Raw genomic sequence first — 23,293 nt, 5'->3', positions numbered from 1 at the left:
CAGAAAGCATTTTTGTTGAGGAGAGGCCTGCCTGGGAGTTAGTATGCGCTAATATTCACCATAAATAATTAAAAATTCTGCATCAGAGAAATGCTCCTCTCAGAGCTAAGTCAGCCAAATCTTTCAAAATCACAGAGGCAGAACCAACTTACATTTTATGACTCCTGAGGATGACTGCAGAGAGAAGGGCCAAAGGAATTCAGCAGGCAGAGCAGGAGAGGGAGACCTCAAAACAATCAGCACAAGTCTGCTTCCAGATTCTTGATCTCAGCCATATTTGACTGGAAGTGGTGTGATTTCAGGATCACAGCCCTCAATGCTGGCTGGGTGCTGCAAATGTGACATATTTAAATACATATTTGGGGATGAACTCAAATTTCAAAAATCCCTGGGAAGAGAGTCATAGAGAGAAGGTTTGCTGAGGGCCATTACCAAGTAGGAATGATGCATCGAAATTTCCTTGCCAAGCGTACCCCATGCTGCTTAGAGGACATTCGATGGGACATTGCATGCATGCTTTAATAAGGTGACCTTGCTCAAGGACCAAGGCGGATCCGGGTTTAGAGCTGATCAGGTTTGAGGAAGTAACCGGTTCCTTGAGTTTAAGGCGTTGCCAGTTTAAGATAATGGGTTTTAGGGAAGTTGGAAGTTGAAGATTATTGCTGGGATTAGGGTGTTCCTGTTGCTTGTTCCTGTTGAGTTCTCGTGAGATTAAAATGGGATTTGGAGATAGCCTCGTGTAGTAGGTGAATTGTGCGGGAGACGGCAGAACGCGATTGTCCCTGGACCTGTGTGGAGGCGGTGTGAGAGCGGGAATAAAGAATTGCTGTTTGAACCTACAAAGCTGTGTGGTGGCTCGTGATTCTGGTGCCAAGCCGAGACATTGGCCTTGGCAATATTTGGGGATGAACTCAAATTTCAAAAATCCCTGGGAAGAGAGTCATAGAGAGAAGGTTTGTTTCAGAGGAAGAAAAGAAAGAGGCTGTGAGTTTCAAGGCACCAGAGACACAGAATAGTAAGCTGCTAAGAGGTGGAAAGAACCAGAATGGGACGAGGGCTTAACACCTTAGGTACTCTTGCTCAGCTAAAGTTGGAGGAAGGAAGAGGCACCACACACTGTGCAGAAATTCTACCAGGGACCCCAGCCAGACTTCCCAATAGTTACCTTCAAGTCCCCTTCTGCTTCTGGGCTTGAAGGAACCCCAAAGCTCCCCGAATCTTTTGCATTAGTCCTGAGAGTCTGAGATCTTTCTTCTCGAGTATGAGCTCATCTGCTTTTATTTTTTTTTTTTTTTGGTGGGGGGGATTGTCAGAATACTTCCTCTTGTATTGTAGCATCAATATTTGTAAACAATGGGTATACATTTTTCAATCCTATATTATACATATAGCATTTTGCAGATAATGAATTTGGAAGGTACATGCAGGAAACAGCTTCAACTGTTCTCTCACAACTTCTTTCAAACATGTTCTTGAAGGATCTCCCCTCCTGTTCCTGGAACAATGATTCAGGCTTTTCATTAACTCTGGACCATCCCAACAGACTTATCTAGCCCTGGATTTCCATGCAGATGCATGTGTGTGAAGCATCACTCTGATCTCTTGTGGAGTCTAAAGTTGAAGAAGACCGGAACATCCTCTCATTCTGGCACATTGATCTAGTCTTTCTGCTGTCAATTCTAGAAATAAATATTAAAACAAAAGATGTTAAGGAAATGAACAAAATTAATAAAATATTCTCCCAGTGGGTTTCAGTACTCTTCCTGCATTGACTCTGCATTAGCACTGAATAAACAGGAATAACTTCTGTTTCTAGGTCCAAGCTTTGAGCAAATGTGTGAAGTAAGTGAAATGTGGTTTGCATTAGTCCTTTCTGAGAGTCTGTGGTTTGGTCTTTTTCTACCCAAGACATCCTGGAATGAAATGCCCCACCCCCAACTCCAGGGGGTTTTCATCAGGGTGCTACATCACAGAAGAGCACCATGGGACATCCAAACAATCTAGATTTGAAACCCAGTCTCTCTCTGGTATAGCCATTTTAGAAAACTAGTAGTGTCTGCTAGATCTGCTGAATAAGTGTACATAGAAGTAAATATTCATTAGAAAAAAGTGCCTATGTCTCACATAAGACATATGTACACAAATATTCAGAGCATTATTCATAATATTTCCAAACTGGGACCAATCCAAATATCCACTAGCTGTGGAATACATAAACACATTCTTCTATGTTTATACTATGGCATATTATGTAGCAATTTGAAAAATGAATTTTTGCTATGCATAACAACATGGAGAATTCCCACAGACTTGAAACCAAGTGAAAGTAGTCAGACAAAAAAGAGCACAAAGTGTATGATGCCATGTATACAAAATTTTGACAGGCTAAAATAATTTCTGGTGGTTGACATCAGAAGAGTGGCAATATATGGTGGGAGTGTTGGTGGGGAGACACGAAAAAGCATTCTGGGGTTCTGGGAATGTTCTGGATCTGGATGGCGACTATATGCATGTATATATGTGTAAACTCTAATGATTTATACACTTAAGACTTGTGTGTTTCACACTTGACTCTATGTTAATACACTCAATTTTTAGAAACAAATTGCAAAAATTAATTTTTAAGAAGTTAACGAAAACGAATCTCAATCCTGCCTCTTATCAATTTGTGATCATGGACAAGATGTTTTGTTTTTTATTTTAACCTCATTTTCCTCATCTACGAAGTGATTATTGGAGACCTAAGCAGTCTGTTTCATCATTTTTTTAAATATAAAAACCCAATGTGCAACATTAATGAAAGTGCTTTGAAAAACGAAACTACTCTACTTAGTGAGCATGTCTTAGAGGGAGAGATACATAGAAGAACATGAAGCACCCTCCATTCTAGTTCTGTATCATGTGATGTTTTGCTAACTCTAGAGATTTGTCAAGAGCCTGACGGTCTTGTCAACTCATTAGGCTTGAAGCACCCTTCTCCTGCCTACTTCCCAATGTCAGTGTCTTAATTTTTCATATATATATATATATATATATATATATATATATATATATTCATCTGCCACATTCCATTATATGTAAACTTCAGACTGAGAAGAATATTCTCTGCTCTGTCGCACTCCAATGATTGTGGTTTTACCTCTTGACTTTTCTTGAGAAGTGCTAATTTTTGTTAATACTTATCTACATGCAAGTTGCAAGGAGTTACATTATCTACAATTTGGTAGACTAACAAAACAGTCTCTATCCTCTCTTGAGATGAAGGTTTCGTTTGTAATTTTGTAAATACTTCTAAGTGCCTCAGGAGTTTTACCTGACGTAAGAAACCAGATTCTAAACGTATGCCAGGACCAAATTACCCAAGGAAAATGACTTGTTGATATGGTGCTATTTATTAGGGAAAAAAAAAACCCTTAAAGTCGTAAGAGATAAATGTTTATCTCATTGGTTACAAACACAGGGAATTCTGTCGTTTTCAGGGAGGCAGTTTCCATGGTAATGCCATTCCCCCGACATGCCATGCTCTCTCACCCTCCATCACTGGAACTGTAGTCTACTCCACACCTCATCCACCGTTACTTCCTAACTGGCTGCTGGACTCTCCTAGAGCAATAGGAGTGTACCCCCTTGCACCATTAATGTTGGGTTTGACCATGTAATTTACTATAGCAAGAGGAATATGTGTTCATCACGGTATTTGAGACATAGTCAGCATTCATACAGGTAAATAAACTGAACTAGTGATACCTCGACTCCTGGGTGGTTTTGAACTATATGCCATTCATTGTCTGTTTGCTTTCCACTTTTCTCCTCTGCACCATTCTGCATCTCTGGGGGATGGGAGAACTGGCCTTGCAAACTGTATTTTTCAGGCTTTTGTCAGTAGGTCCAAGATAGGTTCAGCCACCAAGAAGCAATAATAGTGAAAAGAAGGAAAAGCCAGGTTGTTTGTCCCCCTTTCTCTTCTTGGGAGGAAGAGGATGCATCTCTAACAGGGGCTGCTTCTCTTCTCTATTTCCAGCTCCCATCAGACAACCCTTCCTCCCCATGAATCTCGCCTTTCTGGCCTGCAGTTCTATGAAGTGGCCTGTGTTTCTGGGAAGCAGGGAGAACACATCCTTCCTTAATCCTTCCATCCCTAGGGGTGAAGCAGCTGGCTGTGGTTGCTAATCTCTGGTTTTCCTTGCCTTTCCCTATTTGCTCTTTTAATGTTTCTAATCCCTGTTATTTCCTGTATCAAATTCCCCTTATTGGTTTCATTTTTCAGGCTGAACTATTTCAGAAACTATGTACAAAATCAGGCTTTGTCTTAAATTCTGGTCCCTTAAGGAGACATGTTTGTTTTCCTCCCTTTTTTGGAGAGGATTCCTGGAAGATATTTTTCTCTATGGCTTCTTTTCCTGGTATTTTGTACTACTTCAGATAAGACTGTATTCAGAATATTATCAGCAATCAAAAAGCTAACTCTGGTGCTCGATTTGGCAACACATATGCTAAAATCAGAAGAATTCAGAGAAGATTAGCATGGTCCTTGTGCAAGGATGACACCCAAATTTGAGAAGCATTCCATATTTTTTGTGTGAACTAAATAAAATTTTCTATATTGTTGTACTGTTTTTTTTTTTTTTGAGAGAGAGAGAGAGAGAGAGAATTTATTTTTTAGTTTTCAGGGGACACAACATCTTTTTTGTATGTGGTGCTGAGGATCAAACCCGGGCCGCACGCATGCCAGGCGAGCGCGCTACCGCTTGAGCCACATCCCCAGCCCCTATTGTTGTATTGTTGAAAAAAAAAAAAAAAAAAAGCTAACTGCTCAAAATTGTGAAGATGTCAGCTGTTCATAAATTGATCTATAGATTTGCTATAATTCCTCTCAACATTCTAATGTTTTTTAAAAAAATATTTTTTAGTTATAGATGAACACAATAACTTTATTTTATTTACTTATTTTTATGTGGTGCTGAGGATTGAACCCAGTGCCTCATACTTGAGAGGCAAGCGCTCTGCCGATGAGCCACAATTCCAGCCTTAATGTTTTTTTTTTTAATAGAAATTGACAACTGATTTCACAATATGTATGGAAATGTAAAGAGTCAAGAATAGCAAATACCCACCTAAAGAAAGACAAAGTGATAAGAGCTTTTCCACCAGATAGCAAGACCTATTAAATAATATGATACAGAGAAAGTGTGGTACTGCTTCAAGGAACAAGTAGAACAATGAAATGGAGTGCATCCATGGACTAGAAGTGTCTACAAACATACCCATAAATGAACTCTAGATTTTTTTTTTCAAAACAACATTGAAAAACAGGTAGAAAAGGAAAGTGACTTTAATATAAGATTTTCAGGACAATTTGGTGATGATATGGTAAAAAAAAAAAAATGTGACCATACTCCTGTCTCATATCATGTTTATTCTGAACCCTGCTTCCTTAAGGAAATATTAATTTTCCTTCTTTATCTTGTTTCAGAGAATTCTTCAGAAATACTCCTCCTGATAACTTCTTTTCTTCTGGAACAAATAGATATAGATGTAAGAGGTAAAATCATAAAAAGTTCATAAGATAATGAAGAGAGAGAGAAAAAAAAGGAAAGCTGAGTCTGAATGTGGAAACTGACTATAGGCCAGGGCTGCCTCCCCGACTCCATTCCAATTGGCAATAATGAAAAGACCTTTCCAACATGAAGGTTTTCTTGATGACTAATAAAGTCAGCTCAAGCACACTCTGAAAAGCCACAAAATGATGTTAATGTGCTTACCAAGGGAGCAAGAAAAAAGGAAAGCACTGGAAAATCAGAATGCAGATGCTTCTGGAAGGTGGTGATTTATTTATTTATTTATTGATTTAATAATTTACATTTTTTTTTAATATTTATTTTTTTAGTTTTCGGCAGACGCAACATCTTTTGTTTGTATGTAGTGCTGAGGATCGAACCTGGGCCGCACGCATGCCAGGCGAGCGTGCTACCGCTTGAGCCACATCCCCAGCCCGAAGGTGGTGATTTAAAGGACTATTGGCAATCAGTACATTTTAAAGAGCAGTTGGAACCCTTATATAATTTCAACAGTGGAGAAAGAATCTCTCACTTATCTACATCAAGGAAGGGCCTCATTTGAAATCTCCTTTTTCTGTACCCACTGCTTTACAGACGTTTTGAGCAATATTTTTTGGGCCCTTAACATTCTTTTTCTTGTTTTGAAAGAATTTCAGATTTCAGACAAATATAAAAAATAGTATACATATCCCTATACGTTGTTTATCCCAATTGTCCAAATACTAACATGTTGTCCTACTTGCCTTAGCAATACCTTCTTCTTTTTTTCTACTTCTGTATTTTTTTTTCCTAAAAATTTGAGAATAAGTTGTACGTATGAGATCCTTTTACTTTTAGAGACCTCAATGTGCTTTTCCTAAAAACAAGGACATTCTCTTACATAATCACAGTACTAATTCTCAAAGCAGGAAATTAACATTAGACAATAAGATGATGTAATTCATAGATCATATTCCAATTTTACCAATTTTCCTACAAATATCCTTTTTAAGACGACTACTCTTTGAAATATTCTTTGGCTCTAGTTTTGGTGAGATAATTCCCAGATTTTTCAGGAAGATGTAGCCAACCACTCAGCACATGCAAAAAGAATTTGAGCCTCATTATTTTTTAGTTGTACATGCAGGCAATATCTTTCCCCGAATGAAGAGAACCAAATGAAACTTTGCTTTGTTCCCCAAAGCCTGTGTTATTAGAGAAGAGTGTTTCTCTTCTCTGTAGGGTTCTTGCCTCATGTTTTTTCCTGATTCCTCATTAGGCTGAGGCAGTTCATGTAAAAAATACTCTGTAAGATGTTTTCATCTCCTCACATATAATAACAAGATACTTTCCTATTTCAACTTAAAAGCAAGAGAGTATGCACAGGGTGTTCTAATTCCTGAAAGCAGGTTATTCCATAAGCCACCCCTAATTCTATGCTTCTGTTATAAAGGAGTAATCAAAGGGTAAAGGGTAACAACCTAAATAAATGTCCATCAGAAAAAGAACTGGTTTGTCAGACATGGTGGCACACACCTGTGATCCCAGCGACTCCAGAGGCTGAGGCAGGAGCATTGCAAGTTCAAGGCCAGTCTCAACCTTGTCTTAAAAACAAAAACCAGGGGCTGGGGATGTGCTCAAGCGGTAGCGCGCTCGCCTGGCATGCGTGCGGCCCAGGTTCGATCCTCAGCACCACGTACCAACAAAGATGTTGTGTCCCCCGAGAACTAAAAAAATAAATATTAAAAATTCTCTCTCTCTCCTCTCTCACTCTCTTTAAAAAAAAAAAAAAAGGATGTAGCTCAGTGGCAAAATGCCCTTGGGTTCGATTCCAGTGAGAGAGAGAGAGAGAAAGAGAGAGATATGCTTGAATTCCAGCCTATTTATACTATGTAACAGTGCAGCCATTCAAAAGAAAATGCAGCTCTATAAGTTCCAAACCAAACTAAATCTAAACCATAGAAAGTGACTCTGAAGAGGGGAATTGGGGAACTTGAGAATTGAGACTGAAGTGGGAGTACACCATTTTGTATCCTCTGATTTTTAAAATTATGAGTATATATTATGTTTGGAGGGGTGGGAGAAGTCACAAATGGTAGATAGATTCAAAGACCCCACATTGGAAGGAACAGCAGGTCCCATAATCCCTAGCTGTGCCTTCTATTTTTAAAACCATCACTTCCTTTTTCATTTTCCCTGAGCGACCATCTAGTACTGTCTTAGCAGGAATCTTTCCCTCAGCTAGGTAGTGTAGTCACAAAACAGACCGAGTCATGCACACACTCTCAGCAGAACTGCCCGCACATGCACACAGCCTCAACTACATGTTTTTAGATTTGGAGGTGTGTGTGTGTGTGTGTGTGTGTGTGTGTGTGTTGTGGGGAGAGAGACGGGAAACAAGCTTGAGCAATCTAAACCAGACCCCCTACCTCTCCCGGTGTCGCAGATCTACACTACCTTCCGTCACCCCTTTCCTTCCACCGCCTTACTCCCCACCCCCGCTCCAGACCTCGGAGCCTGGACTGGCGTAAATTTCCGCCTACTTGCGCCACCGCCCTGGGGGGTGCTTGATGACGTCAGGGCCGAGCGAGGGGGGTGCCGCCTTCTGGCTGCCCGCCCCTCCCAGGACTTGCGGCCCCCGCCAGCCCTTTAAAAGAGCGTGGCCTGCGCCAAACGCGCCACACCGCGGGGACCAGGACGCACAGTTGGTTGCCTGAGGCATCTCCATCTCGCCTTCCTTCGGCACCTCGCCTCCCTGGTCCAGCCGCATCCTCTTTCCGCGAAGGTTTGGGCGAGTGGGGCCATGCAGCCGGCGGTGCTTCTCAGCATCCTGGGAGCCGCGGTGCTGGCCGGTGAGTGGGCGCGGTGGGCCCTTCAGCACCGCGGACAGCGCCAGCCCCGTTGTCCCCGCAGCTCCGGGCGTCCTGGCTGGCGAATAACGGGAATCAGGGAGGGTTAAGTGCAAGATTTCTCCCTTTACTTGAGGTTATTCATTTCTTCCCATTCCTGGTGGTTTCCCTTAGATTATCCACCCCCGTCAGTGCTCCCCTCTGACTTGGAAAAGCCAGAGGATTCCCTAGCCCAGCCAGGAGAGTCTCGGTTTTGTCATGTGTGGTCTTGCAGGTAGCTAGAAAGGGAGAAAGCGTGCCGCACCTCCAAGGAAACCCCACATTTTTTGCTCACTTTAAAGCTGTCACACTCTCTCTGCTGGTCTAGAAAGTCGCTGTTGAGGTCTGGATTCTGTATTTGTTTTGACTTTTTATAGCCAGGTGACAACAGAGAGGTGGAAATTATGTAGTATGATATTAGTTGGCACCTGAATAATTTATTTTATTATTATTACTATTACTTCGTAAACAATTAGGTAAAACTGAGTTCCATATGCATAAAAGATAAACCTTTTTCTTAACATGTTTATATATATGTTCACATATATGTGTGTACACACTTAATATATTTCTGCAGTTTGTTTTTTTTCATATCTAGAGAGAGGAGATTTCACATTCAGTTAATTCCATTTTTAAGTTATGAATGGAAGCTGCACTAGACCTTTGTACTCCAGGAAAATAACTAGATTATAAAATAATCACAAAAGTATCTCTGGAGTAGTGGAAAATATTTTGTTTTAGTCAGGTTGGGAAGATGAAATTTTTAAGTAGTAGATATGTGATAGTTTTTCTTTATGTGTGGAAGATTGTGGGTTCCTCTTTCAAAATACTCTGAACCTCAGAGAAATGATCTTGGAAGATTCAAAGTTGTGTTTGTGTGTGTGTGTGTGTGTGTGTGTGTGTGTGTGTTTTGAAGTAAAGTCCCAATGGATAATCAGTCTATTGAGAAGTAAGTATACCACCACCAAACTAAAATAGAGTTTTCTTTAGCTGTTTTGATGACCTATCGGAAATTATTTTCTTCTGAGGTTGATATTCCTGTCTAGAATTGAGATATTGAATATTCATAGCTATACCCATATCCATGAGTATGAAACTCTTATTGACAGCAATTTCTGTGTCAAAAAAAATGTTGAGACAAAATTAAAGCCAATGGTAATTTATTTTATTGGAAACTACATGCCTTCAGGATTTTCTAAAATCTTTGTCATGCTTGCAAATTGCTAATAAATGTTCTCAATTTAATTAAAGGAAATCAAATGAATAATTTAGAATTCTTATGGTCAAAATATTTTTAAAAAGTAATTGCATAAGAGGCCAAAGAAATGCTATCTATAGACTAAAAAAAAAGTGACATTTGTGGGACTTAAATAAGTGGGATCAACTATGATGATAAAATACAAATCTTTCATATAAGAGAATATTGTAATCAAGGTTCATATGTTAATAGCAGCTAAAATGGAGTCATAATATTATTTTTAAATGTCTGTTAAGCTCTAATTCGCACATCACAAAATCCACTCTTTTAAAGTGTATAATTCAATGGTTCATAGTATATTTACAGACCATGTGATCATTACCAATATCAAATTTGAGAACATTTTCATCACCCTGAAAAAATAACCCAAATCCCATTAGCAATCAACTCCCCAATCCCCCTCCCACACTCCTGGCAATGAGACATCAAATCCTTCAATTGGAGTTTGTCATTTGGAAAAATCACAGGGCTGAGGGGAAACCTCAGAAAGCCATCTAGTTCATTTTCTACCCTTAAGAGCATCTAGAGGAAGTTCCACAACTGTCTATGGTAACTTCTGTGCATTTTAAAAATTAATGTAAGTGAAGTAGCCACATGATCACCATCTAGGTAAGATGGTTTCTGGCATCTAGAGTTTGATTGACTTTCATTTTAGGAAAAACTTTGAAGTCTTTGTAGCTTATTAGCAGAAGAGCTTGCCTAATCTGTTTTGCAGTTATATTTTCAATCTGGAATCAAACCTTAATAGTCTTATGCAATATTAACATTTTAGAAGTTATTCTCAGACTTATTATATTATTTGGTATGATTTTTAACCATTTGATTACTTTTAACATGAGCATTAGATTGTTTTATCTTTTGTGCTCTTAGGATCTTATTTTCTACAAATCTAAGTTTAACTACATCATTTTGACTATAATTTCATTGTCACAGATTCTACTGGAAGAAATACATTGACACTTATACGTCTCTCCAAATGTATAATGTACTTACAAATGGAGTCTAGCTCCTTTCCATCAAAAAGAGTCTGAAGACATTAATACCCTTTGTGGAGTCTAGCTCCTTTCCATCAAAAAGAGTCTGAAGACATTAATACCCTTTGTGCATATATGATTACATGACTGGTGCAATTCTACATCATGTACAACCAGAAGAATGAGAAATTATACCCCATTATGTATGAGGTGTACAATGCATTCTACTGTCATATATATCTAATTAGAACTTAAATATATTTAAAAAAATAAAATAAAGAGTATGAAGAGCCTCAATTAGGGAAACAGGGCTGTTCTGTAATGTCATATGCAAACCCCAATTGTCTAGAATATTGAAGAAACATATCTCCCTCCATCTGATAACTGTTAATACTTTGGTAATGTCAGTAGTTAATAAAAGCATCTATTTTACATTTGTGAAAGAAGACAGAAGTATTAGCCTGAAGCTGTGTTACCAGAGAAGGTTTACTAAAGCTGAATTTTTAAAAAGGCAACTTCTAGTGTATTAGGAGAGTAATTCTTTCAGTTAGTTCTTTCCAGAGGATTTTATAGCTTTCAATGAAAAGAGAAAGTACCAGAGTAAGTAAGTATACCAAATAACAACCATTTGGTATATAAAAGAATAGCCAAGAATATTGGATCCTGGGTACTAAAGGTTGGTCATTGAGATCTGGTGTGACCTGTATTGTAGGAATAAATCAGGGTCTTCATAGCTTGTTAGGCACTTCTCAAACATTTTTAAATAATTCTAATAATCTGAGAAATTTGGGGCCTCTTGAAACACTTTGCGTAGATCCCAGGCCCTGCTTTGTAAAGAGAAATTCAGTAAAGTAAGCAAATGAAATAGGTGATTTATTTCTAGGCTGAACCCAATGATATGTAATTGATTTGATGAGGATGGGTTGATGTTTAAAGAGGCTTGGGGAACAAAGCATTTTGGAAGGAAAGGTCTAGTTACTGGTCACAAATAAACTACATATGAGTAGCTCTCATGTTTGGTGTCTGAGGGTTTTGCTCCAGATAGTTCTTCTTTAGTTTCAGAGACCTAGAATGAATTTCTGTACTGTGTCTTTCATCATAATACCAGGAGTGCCAGAAGAACTGTAGAGATGGACCTACATGTAAAAAAAGCATTGAGCTTCTCCAATGGAAAGGGCGCAGGCAAGTTAAAGATAAAAGTGAAAGATAAAAGAATCAAAGCAGCATTGAGAGAGGAAAAAATGGCACTGGAAAATTTAAATTACCTGAAGCACTTCCTACGAGTTTTTAAAGCAGTCAAACTCTTGTGAAATTTGATATACATAAAATTAAAATTTTCTCCTTTTAAAATATTCTCATAAACCTGTTGTTAAACATCAATTTGCATATGATATTATGAGCTCCATCTTGTATTGGGAGAACTTGATACTTCCCACATTCTTGACATGCTTATAGATAATAGTAAGAAAGGGAAACACAACATTGATAGGGATGCATAAGCAAACTTGTTCAGAAAAAGACCTTGGTTTAAAAAAAAAAAGCACATGTGAGAATTATTACCCAATGATAATGTTTTTGTAAAGTTAGTTTGAGGGAGGATATTTTATTGTGAACAAGCATAGGAAGAGAGAACCACAGATTTGTACCCATAGGGTATTGAGGAGGGTATATCTTAGACTATATTTTTAGTTATAAAATGTTTAACTGAAATATATAGAAAACTGCAGGAATCATGAGTATACATCTTAATAAACTTTTTGCAAAGTTAGGACAACTGTGTCACCAGCATCCAGATCAAGAAATGAAACATTACCAAAACCCAAGAAGCTCCTCTTATTTTTGTTCTGGATTTAATCTATTCTAGATTTCTTATAGCATTCATTTTGAAAAGTTTGAAGCATTGCTCAGGAAAAACAACTATGTGTGTATGTGTATGTGTACATGTGCACGTATGTATGTGTGGGCCTGTGTGTATGTGTGTGCAATGTGTACATGTGCAGTTGGGGCAATTGTGGCCACTGCAGCAATTGTCCCCAGCCGTCTGCACTCTGCTCAGTTCTGACTCTGTCCTTCTCTCCAAGTAATGTGGGGTGACTTGGGGAGTATGGGTGTATGGCTTCCAAAAATCAACTCAAACCAATTTTTTTCCACTCTTTTTCCTCCTTCAAAGCTGTCAGCTCTGTGCCAGTGGATAGCAGGAACCACAGTGAAGAGATGGTAAGTCAGATGTCAGTTGATTCTAGCTTCTCCTGCTCTTTAGCATACCAAACCCAACACAGTCTTACAAAGCCAGGTTTTCATCCATGAGAGAATGGTGACAAGGGCTGCCCCTCCCGCACTGAGCTCCTACATCCTCTAGGGAAGGTTTAGCAACTCTGAGGATAACTGTGTCATCACAACATTTTCCTTCTGACCTGTTCAGGAAAGGAGTTTATTTCCCTTCTCGGGGTAATCACAATTCAGTGACTTCTTCCATCATTCTGGTGTAGGGGCTTAAGGGCTTCATCTAGGTACTGTGAATCTGTTTCCCTGCATTAAGGATCCTGCATCAGTAGTCAAGTCTACCTGACAGTGGCTCTGGGTTGAGTCATCATCCCAATGACACCAGTTTTTCCAACCTGCTTTTGTGTCCTCCCCCACCACTGTAGGTGACTCGATGTATCATTGAGGTCCTCTCCAATGCTCTATCAAAGTCCAACATTCCATCCATCACCCCTGAGTGCCGGCAAATTCTGAAGAAGAGTAAGTATACCACGCTGCAGGCAGACCAGCATCTCTGCAGCGATTCTTACTGCTGCTCCCTCCACCTCACCTACAGATGAGCCTAGGGCATAAGGCAGGAGGAGAAATAGTGTTGATTGACCAGACTAGCACCTGGGGATATGGAGGTATGACTTCTATTCTCTGCTCTACCACTTGGTAACTGGGTGACCATAAGGGAAGACCCTTTGTCTCTCTATGTTTATTTCTTCAAAGTAAAATGAGGGAGATGAGCTCAAAGATGATCTTTGAGATGTTTATCAGTTCTTTTTTTTTTTTTAGTTGTCAATGGACCTTTATTTTATTAATTTATATGTGGTGCTGAGAATCAAACCCAGTGCCTCACACATGGGAGACAAGCACTCTACCACTGAGCCACAACCCCAGTCCCTGTTTATCAGTTCTTAAATTTCTTGGTTTCATATTTTAAAAACACATCTTCATTTGGGTGGAAGGAGCTGTGGGAAGTACTTCTTTCGTGATTAGATGAGGAGGGGTTTGGGGAGATGCTAGATGATAAAAGGGCAGAGCTAGATTTAAAAATCACTTTGCCCTCTACTTTTCCAATGGTGAGAAGTTAGAAACTTAGAAAGTCAATCCAAAGATTTCTGGCCTGTTTACATAACAAATTAGTTAAGACATTTTAATGCAGAGCTTATTAGAGTGGAAGGTACTGCCAAATGGTACAGTAGTTTCAGTTCTGAAGACTGGAAGGGTTTATAGGGCAGAAGCAAAGCATCCTAATGAGTCAGACTAATGGCCTTCTGAGTCAAGACTGGGATGCTTTCTTTGCACTAAAGAGCTTCTGTGGGAAACAAGATTTGAATAGTGATAGAAGCAGCATTCATTGGGAACTGACATTATGAGATCAATTTTACAAAACTATGCAGTCCTTTTTATGCTTGAAGTCAGACTGAATCAATAAGTGGCCTCTGCTTTTAGGTTTTTAGTTGAGCTAGGAACAGTAGTTTGCTGCCTTTAAAATCTTTAAAATATTGCAAGACAACATTCTCTTGCAATTGCTGCATATGAGTTCTCATGCATAGAATGGTAAAAACAAGTATTCGCAATTGGCCCAAAGAGTAACCTGGGTAGCTCAATCTGCCTTTGGGGTTTTCAGGATAACCATGGTAAGTCATCAGGGATTCCACAAATAATGGAAGCTTTCCTATCACTCCCAGCCCACATAGCTTTCTTTGAATTTCATGTCAACTTTCCATTCCAGCCATTACAGGAATTGAGAGCAGAGTGGATCTTCAGCAGGGAGTAAAGACTGCTCCTTGGTGCAATTCTATCTTGCTCTCTCCCTTTCCCATTGTTTAGTGGATACATGCAGAAGTGAGGGGTCTGTCGTGTAAGGTCAGGATGTAATTATGATTGCTTAGGAAAAGTTATTAGATGTCAGGCTCTGCTTGGCTACCAAAGTCATATGCTTATCCCTCAGGTTGTAACCATAGTAATTCCAGCTTCTGCCTGTCACTAATTGTGCCCTGAGGTCTTTTGGTATCTATTGAGAGAGCACCAGGGAAAATGGTAAAAACCAAATGACTCATGTCTATAAGAACCTTGAAGATGTGGAGAGTGGCAGAATACTGAGACAGAAAAAGTTTAAGAGTTCTCCAGGGCTGCAGCCTCAAAAACAAGTCAGGGCCAGACAAACAGATAGTATAAAGAAGTAAGGCAGGACAGGAAGTGAATCACAAATTTGACATCACATGTCCCTTCCGAGTGGAACATATGTTTCTCAACTCTTATCCTTTTGTGGAGAACTACAGACTCTGCTTAAATCTTGCAACTTTTCAAAAGAAGTTGCAATTTTAATTTTAATTAATTAATTATTTCTCGTGCTGGGGGTGGAAGCCAAGGCCTGCTGCATGCTAGGCAAGTAAGTGCTCCAGCACTGATCTACACCCCCAGCTAAAGGTTGTTCTTTAAGCCACATCTCCTGGCATTTAAATATTACCTCTGAATTCAAATTTACTAAAAATGCTGTTTAGGCCAAATAGAACTCATTTCTGGGCCACCAATTTGCAACATCTATTCTAGTCTTCTATCTCTTGGCAGTATATTCTAAGCTAACCAGAAGATGGGTAGAGCTTTGGCCAATTTGATGCAAGATTCCTGCATGCCATCTCTGTTCCACCCCAAGCCCATCTCCTCCCACTCTCTTCTCCACTTCTCTGAGTCGGCATATGCTCATTGAGCAAATGAGCATTTGAGGAGAAGGGAAGAATCATTGTTTTATGGAGACTTTAGGGAATACATAAACCAATTTCTTAGCAAGTAAAACGTCTTTTTGACTAGGGTTGATCTTGTCATTGTTGCAGCACAGCAAAAGTATAAGGTGCATTTTCCTCTTTTAACTTTAAAGTAAGGGTGAGCTTTACACCTTGGTTTTACAGATTGACAATGACTGTGTGCTGATTACCACAGCCCTTTTCCAATCTCACCTTCGGGGGCTTAGAGCTAAATTTAGGAGGAAGTGGCTAAGCTTCAGGCACAAGCTGCCACAGACAGTACACTTTTAACTGAGAAGAAATAAAAATACTTCTGTTCCTGTCAGCAGGCCACATGGCCCCTTCCCCTGGAGGCTGAGATCTGTCTGATCTCAGATCAGCTCTCCTTCAGGTGACTTCAAAATGACATCAGCATCTGCCTGTCTCAGCTCAGGATGCTATAACAAATACCATAGGCTAGATAGCTTGAACAACAAATGGTTATTTCTGGTGTCCAAGATCAAGATGTCTAGTGAGGGCCCACTTCCTGGTTTATAGACAGCTACCTTCTCATTGTGTCCCTGTGTGGGGGAAAGAGATAAATGATCTCTCATGTCTCCCTAATTGGGGGACCAATGCCATCATGAGGGCTCCAACCTCATGACGTAAAGTATCTTCCCAAGGCCCCACTTCTTAATACCAGCACATTGGGAATTAGGACTTCAAAAAGAATTGGAAGATGAGGACACAAATATTCAGTACCACCCCAAACCTCCCTGTTTATCTGTGCCCACCTGCTAGCATTGCCCCAATGCTGTACACACCATCATGGACTATTAAAGTTCAAAGAGACCAGTGATGGAAAGGCCAGCCCTCAGGTATCTGGATATGGAAGGTTAGGAACATTCCTATTGTCTCATAAACTTGAGAATGTTATTATCATGACAGGCTTGGCTTTCAATAGAGAGGTACAGACTGTCTGCTATTTCTTGGACTTTTTTTTTTTAATAGAACAGATCAATTTTTTTCCTTTTGTCAATATCAGCTCAAAATGACTCATAAGTGTCTTTCAGTAGAAAATTAATATGAGCCACAAATATAAGTTCTAATTTTCAAGTAGCCATAGTTTTAAGAAGTAAAAATGAAATTAGTTTCGATAATATATTTCATTTTATCCAAATAGGTTTTATCTAATGTATAATTTTATATATCAAATATATTTGTAATATATTCTCTAATACATTCAAAATATCATCATTTTCAACATATAACCAGTACGAATTTTTAAAAATATTTCACATTCTTTTTTTTTTTCATATGAAGTCATGGAAATCTGATGTGCACTTTACACATACAGCATGTCTTGGTTTGGACAACTGCTCCATAGTTCAAGGGCTCCATAGCCACAGGGGCAAGTGACTCCCACAATGGACAGTGGAGATGTTGATGCCAGAGGCCTTGGCTTCAGGCTTTCTATCTGTGAGATAAGTTGAAGTTCAAGTCCTCCCTGCTAACCACTAAGACACTGTTAACTGCGTATATCCTTTCATGGGAGGTACAGACCATCTTGGTTAAGGAAGATCAATAAAAGAACTGTTGATATTTGGAAAAAATGGAAGAGAATAGCAACATATCAATTAACCATCTACTGCTGATTTGTGAAACAGAAAAAAACAACTCAGTTTTCTGAAAATTATACTCAACATCTAAGAACATGTGTGAAGTAGATGTGACCTGAGTGAAGGAAGAAACGGTCCTTTCCATTGCAGTGCCATTTTCTCAGGGAAAAAAAATATACCCTTATTATCACCAACCACAGTCATGCATTGCTTAACAATGGGATTCATTCTAAAAAATGCACTGTTAGGCTATTTTCTTGTGGTGAAAACATAGGATGTCCTTATGCAAAATAAGATAGCTATTACATCAGTAGATAAAGTGATCTTATGGGCCCATCATCGTATATTTGGTCCATTGTTGGCTGAAATGTCATTATGCAGTCCATAGTTATACTAAGTTAAGTTGCCATTTACTTGCAGGTTGTCTACCCAGTTGATTGGATGATCAGGTCATCTGATAAACAATTAAGTTTTAAATCCTCCTTTAATCTTGATATTGCCTATTTGGGCTGCCTAACTTTATTTAGCTCAAGTATAGTTAGAACCATTCATGCAATGCTAACTTTTTCACCCAACTTTGAGGAAATACAGAAAGAATGGTTCTGAATTTTACCACTCTGAGGATCAGAGTCCTCCACATCTTCAAAAAGAGGAGGTTGGACTGGAAGAATTCTAAGATTCCTTCTAGTTCTACCCTCCAATATTTCATAAATCTATCTGGATTTTGATTTGATCATTGACAGTTCCAATAATAAAGGCTAATTGGATATTATGAAAACTTTAAAATATATAGAATTTATTATTAAATTCAAATGTAGCTAAGGAGCTTCCATAGCATTTTAAGAGGAACTGTAGTATGTTTTTTATTCATTTAAAAATTATCTAAGGGATGGGGTTTGTCTCGATGGCAAAAGGTATGACTTATGCAGTTGGTGGTGCGGGGGCGGGGGGCGGGAGAATGTTTACATGCTTCTGCCCTTTTCAATGCTTTATTCACTCAAATCACTCAATATGATTTCACTCTATAGGTTCTTAACCAATAAAATGACAATCCTTAATGCTAGGCACTGCAGTAGACATAATCAATTCACAGCAAATAATTATAGATTGATTCTAAGCCCTGCAAACACACTTAATCATGACAGGCTCATGTCAGACATTCCCTCTGCAGGCTAAGCTCAAGTGTCAGATCAAAAGTCTCAAACCCTAGGCTCTAAGTCCAGCAGATGCACACTCACTCAGACTGTGGAGATCAGGTCAGGAACCAGGGCAGGCTTCTCCTGAGATGGAGCTGGTGGCTGGCTGAGGAGAGGGTCGTAGGGAGGAGTCGCAGTTCTCATCAGGGTCAAGATGTGGCTGTAGAGTTTGAGAGCGGTGAGGAAGATGCAGAGGATCAGGCAGATGAGGAGAAGAGTTGGGATGTCAGTCCAGGTCCCCACCAGGCTCTCAGCGTGAGGGCATCAGTGTCGGCTGCCTGAATGTCTGTTCATTTGCTCCATAGTTTATACTAAATTTGAGGGCTTCTGACCATCCTTTCAAACCCTATCAGCTGCCATCAGATTTCTCAGTATGTCATTTTCCCTGGGGTTAAAGCATCTGGTCTAGTGGTCCTCACCCTGATTTTCTAGCCTTTTCCCCTTATTTAGGTAAGAATAACATGGCAGACTCTGAGCTTCTCAGGGTGAGGAGAAGTGACTTGTTTGTGCTTGAGGGCCACACTGGAGGGCTCCGTAGTTGTGCCTGGGGAGGCTGCAGGTTTCAAACTGGAGTTTTAAAATGGAGTTGCTTAGGTTCAGTTGCTAAGGCCACCCTTACAGGGTTGTGGCTCATTGGTAGAATGCTTGCCTGGCATGTGTGAGGTACTGGGTTCAATCCTCATCACCACATAAAAATAAATAAAAATTTAAAAAGACATTATGTCCATCTTACAACTAAAAAAAAATTTTTTTAAAAGAATTATCTAAATAATTTTTAAGGGCCTCAAGATTTGAGGTGATTACTGAGGCTGGGTACTTGTTGAATCACAAGCATGACTGAAATGATCTTTACTCTTACGTTTTTCATGGTAGGTGGAAAAGAGGTCCAAGATGAAGAGAAAAGTGAAAATGAAAACACAAAGTTTGAAGTAAGATTGTTAAGAGACCCAGTTGGCGCCTTGGAAGCCCACAAACCCTCCAGTGGGGAGGAAGCAGGAGACCTGGGGGAAGAGGATCCTCAAGGTCCTACAAGAGCAAACCCAGAGAAGTGGGCAGAGGGAGGCAGGCCCAGCAGAGAGGGAGCAGAGGATCCCCAAAGGAGCCCCCACCCTTCCAACAGCCAAGTACCCAAAGAAGCAAAGGCACACCACCATTCTGAGAAGAGCCAGGGAGAGGACGGAGAGGAGGAAGAGGGAGAGAACTATCAGAAAGGGGAGCGTGGGGAAGAGGCCAGGGAAGGGAAACCCCTTGAAGAGCCAGAAGAGACACAGAATACTTTCCTAAACAAAAGAAACCAGGCTGCAGCCAAGAACAAAGAGGAATCAGTGGCCAAATCAGATGCACTCCCTGTTGGGCAGTCTGAGGAGAAGACACACAGCAAGGAGAAGAGCAGCCAGGAGAGTGGAGAGGAGGTGGGGAGCCAGGAGAGTGAACACCCTCAGGAGTCTGAAAGTCAACCCCAGAGCAGGGAGGAATCTGAGGAGAGCGAGGAAGGCACCACCTCTGAGGTAACCAAACGACGCACAAGGCCCAGACACCACCACGGGAGGAGCAGGCCCGACAGGTCCTCTCAGGAAGGGAATCCTCCCTCTGAGGAAAGAGGACACACCCTCCAAGAACCTGAGGAGGCAAAGGTTGGGGAGAAGAAGGACCACCATTCCACCCACTACAGGACTTCAGAGGAGGAACCCGAATATGGGGGAGAAGTGAGGAATTATCCAGGCGTCCAGTCTCCCGAGGACCTGGGTGGGGGGCACTATGGGGGCAGAGGAAGTGAGGAATACAGAGCTTCAAAGCCTCAGAGTGCTGAGATCCAGGAGGAGGAGGAGGAGGAGGACAAGAGAAACCCCCCCAGCTCAGAGCTTGACCCCATGGCACACGGATATCGTCAGGAAAGTGAGGAAGAGAGGGGCCGCGAGAGGGCAACGGGACACCATCCCAGAAGCCAAGGAGGGGAACCAGGGGCCTATCTGACTCCTGACACCAGAGAAGAGAAAAGGTTCTTGGGAGAAGCCTATCACCATGTTCCAGAAAGCCAGAGGGATAAGGCCAAGAGGCACCCGCAAGGTGAGTGGCAGGAGCAGGACAGAACTTACCTCAACTATGATGAGGAAGGACCCCAAGGGAAGTGGCCACAGCAGGAGGACCCCAGGGACCTTAGAGAGGACAGGGAGGAAGCAAGTCTACAAGACAGACAATACGCCTCCCATCACACCACTGAGAAGAGGAAGAGACTAGGGGTGCTGTTCAACCCCTACTACGACCCTCTCCAGTGGAAGAGCAGCCGTTTTGAGAGAAAAGACCACGCAGACGACAGTTTTCCCGAAGGGGAAGAGGAAAATGGACTGACTTTGAGTGGGAAGAATTTCTTCCCAGAATACAGCTATGACTGGTGGGAGAAAAAGCCCTTTGCAGACGATGTGAATTGGGGATATGAGAAGAGAAGCTATGCTAAGGCCCCCAAACTGGACCTGAAAAGGCAGTACGACAGAGTGGCCGAGCTGGACCAGCTCCTTCACTACAGGAAGAAGTCCGCTGAGTTTCCCGACTTCTATGACTCTGAGGAACAGATGGGCCCGCACCAGGAGTCGGAGAATGACAAGGAGACAGTCGACCAGAGAGTTCTGACAGAGGAAGAGGTACAGGGTGGAGATTTTTGTTTAAAGTTCACTTACGATGGCCAAGGTGAATGTGTTCCACACTAATATGAATGGGGGAGAAACTGGGGAGAATTTGTCACCATGGGAACATAGCCCTAGAAACCAAGTGGAGGCCACTTCTGGGATTGAGTTCACATCATCCCTACCCACCTCTCTCTAGCGGGGTGCTTCTTAACCCTGTCTGCACAATGGAATCACCTGGTGAGCTTTGAACTTTACCCTATTTGAGATCCACCCTCAGGGTTCGGTTTAATGGATCCTGGGTGCTACCTGGGCATCAGGTGATCCCAGGGTTTAGCCAAGGTTAACAAACACTGTTCTGGTGTCTTTCCTTTAATCATTTGACTGCTCGTTCCTATCTCCCAGGGTCAGGAAAACAGATGATACAGAAATTAGTTACTTTGGTATGTCTTTTTGGTTCATGTCATACTTCAATCAGAAGTTGACATCTGGGAGAGGTAATATGATTGAAGATATACCTACCCAAACAATGCTTCCCCACTCCCATTAATATGTTAGTTGGTGCTTCTCAAACTTGAATGTGCATCAGAATTGTAAGGGATTTCTAACCCTCAGAGTTTCTGATTCAGTAGGTTTTGGGTGGGACCCCAAAATATGTGTTTCTGACAAGTCCCTAGGAGATACTGGGTATGCTGATGCTACTGGTCAGGGGACCACACTTTGAGAACCACTGATGTAGGTTGACTTGTGTACTTTGTAGCATATCTAAAATTCATACCCCCTCAAACTATAGCAACATCAATTGATCTGGAACCTCATATTTCCACTTTTTATTTTCCAGGAAAAAGAACTTGAAAATTTGGCTGCAATGGATTTGGAACTACAGAAAATAGCGGAGAAGTTCAGTCAAAGGGGCTGATGGTTATTGGAGCAGTGGGTGGTTTTAAGGAGCAGCAGCCCTGGCATTATCTATTTTTCCACCACTGTACTGAAAGACACAATTTATTTATCCAAAGGCAGAAAGTAGAATGTACTACTCATTAAATGTTTGACACAATTGAAAATGTCATTAATTTTTTTGCCAAAATGCTATTGAAAATATGAATAGCATGACTTGTAGCATATTCTTTCTTGCAAAGTAGATATATTAACATGCTTGTGACAATGACTTTGTGCTACTGTCTTTGAAAATATGTTTGTCTCGATTTGAAGTAATAAAAGATTCACCTGAGACCCAAAACTTCATGGTTCTCAGCTTCCTTTGGGCTAATTAGGAGGAGTGTGATTTTTTAAATCATTCTGTAAATTCTGAAAGATGAAAGGATTTGTTGGTCTTTGGATGTGTAATAGAAAAAATGGAAAACCTTTTGAAGTAAAACAATGCACAAGATCTAAAGTGAATGAGATCAGCAAAAAAATATCTGCTGGCCCAGCTGAGAGAGATTAGCTAGGCTTGAAGTGCTTGTTTTTAACATAATCATAAAATTCTACTTTAAAAATCCTACAAACTGGGGTCTGGGGGTTGGGCTATATCTAGCAGTACAGTGCTTGCCTAGCTTGCGGTTCAATCTCCAGCACGGGGGTCAGGTAGAGTGGGGGAAGCAGTACAAAAGAAAAAGCGGCTGATCCTCATTATCAGCTGGGAACAGTGGTACATACGTGCCTGTCGTACCATCTACTTGGGACCCTGAGGCAGAGGATTACTTGGGTCTAGGAGTTCAAGGCCAGCTTGGGCAACATTTATTAAAATTCATTTCAAAATAAAAATTCTATAAACTAGAGAGCTCTAGAAGTAGCCAGCCAAGGGCCTTCTGTTCCCCACTACCCTGCCCCTAGTCCCCCTGCTGAAAAGAAAGCCTGGATAACAGGAAGAGCCCTGGTTGGCACACAGAACATCTGGTCTATTAGACAGTTCCTTGGTCCCTCTCTCACGACCTGATTTCTACCCTGTAAGAAGACAGAGCTCTGACTCTGTTACTGTGTAATAGCAGCTGTGAGCCTTTGAGAAAGTGACTTTCCCTCTTTGAATCATCAATGGGACACTTGTCTGGTTGGGTTCTTACAAAATGATACAAGTTCATACAAAACACTCAACATGGTGACTGGTATGTCAATCGCATAGGAAATATTGGATACTATCATTTTTATCCCCGTAGCTTCAAGACAGTTGGACAATTTCTCTTTTACCTTCTATTATTACCTGTCATTTTATTCCTCACCAATG

The 23,293-nt window shown here is 40.7% G+C and overlaps 1 protein-coding gene and 1 non-coding gene across 2 annotated transcripts; both read left to right on the top strand.

Moving 5' to 3' along the window:
- The first annotated feature begins 4,469 nt into the window (after positions 1–4,469).
- LOC120886926 (U6 spliceosomal RNA) lies at positions 4,470–4,576 on the top strand. The gene has a single exon (XR_005730112.2). It is a non-coding gene; the product is annotated as a U6 spliceosomal RNA (small nuclear RNA).
- Positions 4,577–8,195: 3,619 nt separating this feature from the next.
- Chgb (chromogranin B) lies at positions 8,196–22,309 on the top strand. The gene is made up of 5 exons (XM_005320493.5): positions 8,196–8,389; positions 12,828–12,874; positions 13,306–13,399; positions 19,322–21,087; positions 21,911–22,309. Exons 1-5 carry the CDS (start codon positions 8,341–8,343, stop codon positions 21,986–21,988), a joined length of 2,034 nt encoding a protein of 677 aa, XP_005320550.2. The 5' UTR covers positions 8,196–8,340; the 3' UTR covers positions 21,989–22,309.
- The last annotated feature ends 984 nt before the right edge of the window (positions 22,310–23,293 follow it).

The sequence above is a fragment of the Ictidomys tridecemlineatus genome, chromosome 5 (genome assembly GCF_052094955.1).
Source record: "Ictidomys tridecemlineatus isolate mIctTri1 chromosome 5, mIctTri1.hap1, whole genome shotgun sequence".
Lineage (NCBI taxonomy): Eukaryota > Metazoa > Chordata > Mammalia > Rodentia > Sciuridae > Ictidomys > Ictidomys tridecemlineatus.
Note: the sequence above shows the minus strand (reverse complement) of the source record. Positions and strands in the feature narration are given on the sequence as shown.

Excerpts from the sequence above, each read along its gene's own strand:
- Chgb (XM_005320493.5), top strand. The coding sequence starts at position 8,341 with ATGCAGCCGGCGGTGCTTCTCAGCATCCTGGGAGCCGCGGTGCTGGCC. Across the intron at positions 8,390-12,827 it reads GGGAGCCGCGGTGCTGGCCG|CTGTCAGCTCTGTGCCAGTG; the intron begins GTGAGTGGGCGC and ends CCTCCTTCAAAG. Across the intron at positions 13,400-19,321 it reads CCGGCAAATTCTGAAGAAGA|GTGGAAAAGAGGTCCAAGAT; the intron begins GTAAGTATACCA and ends TTTTCATGGTAG.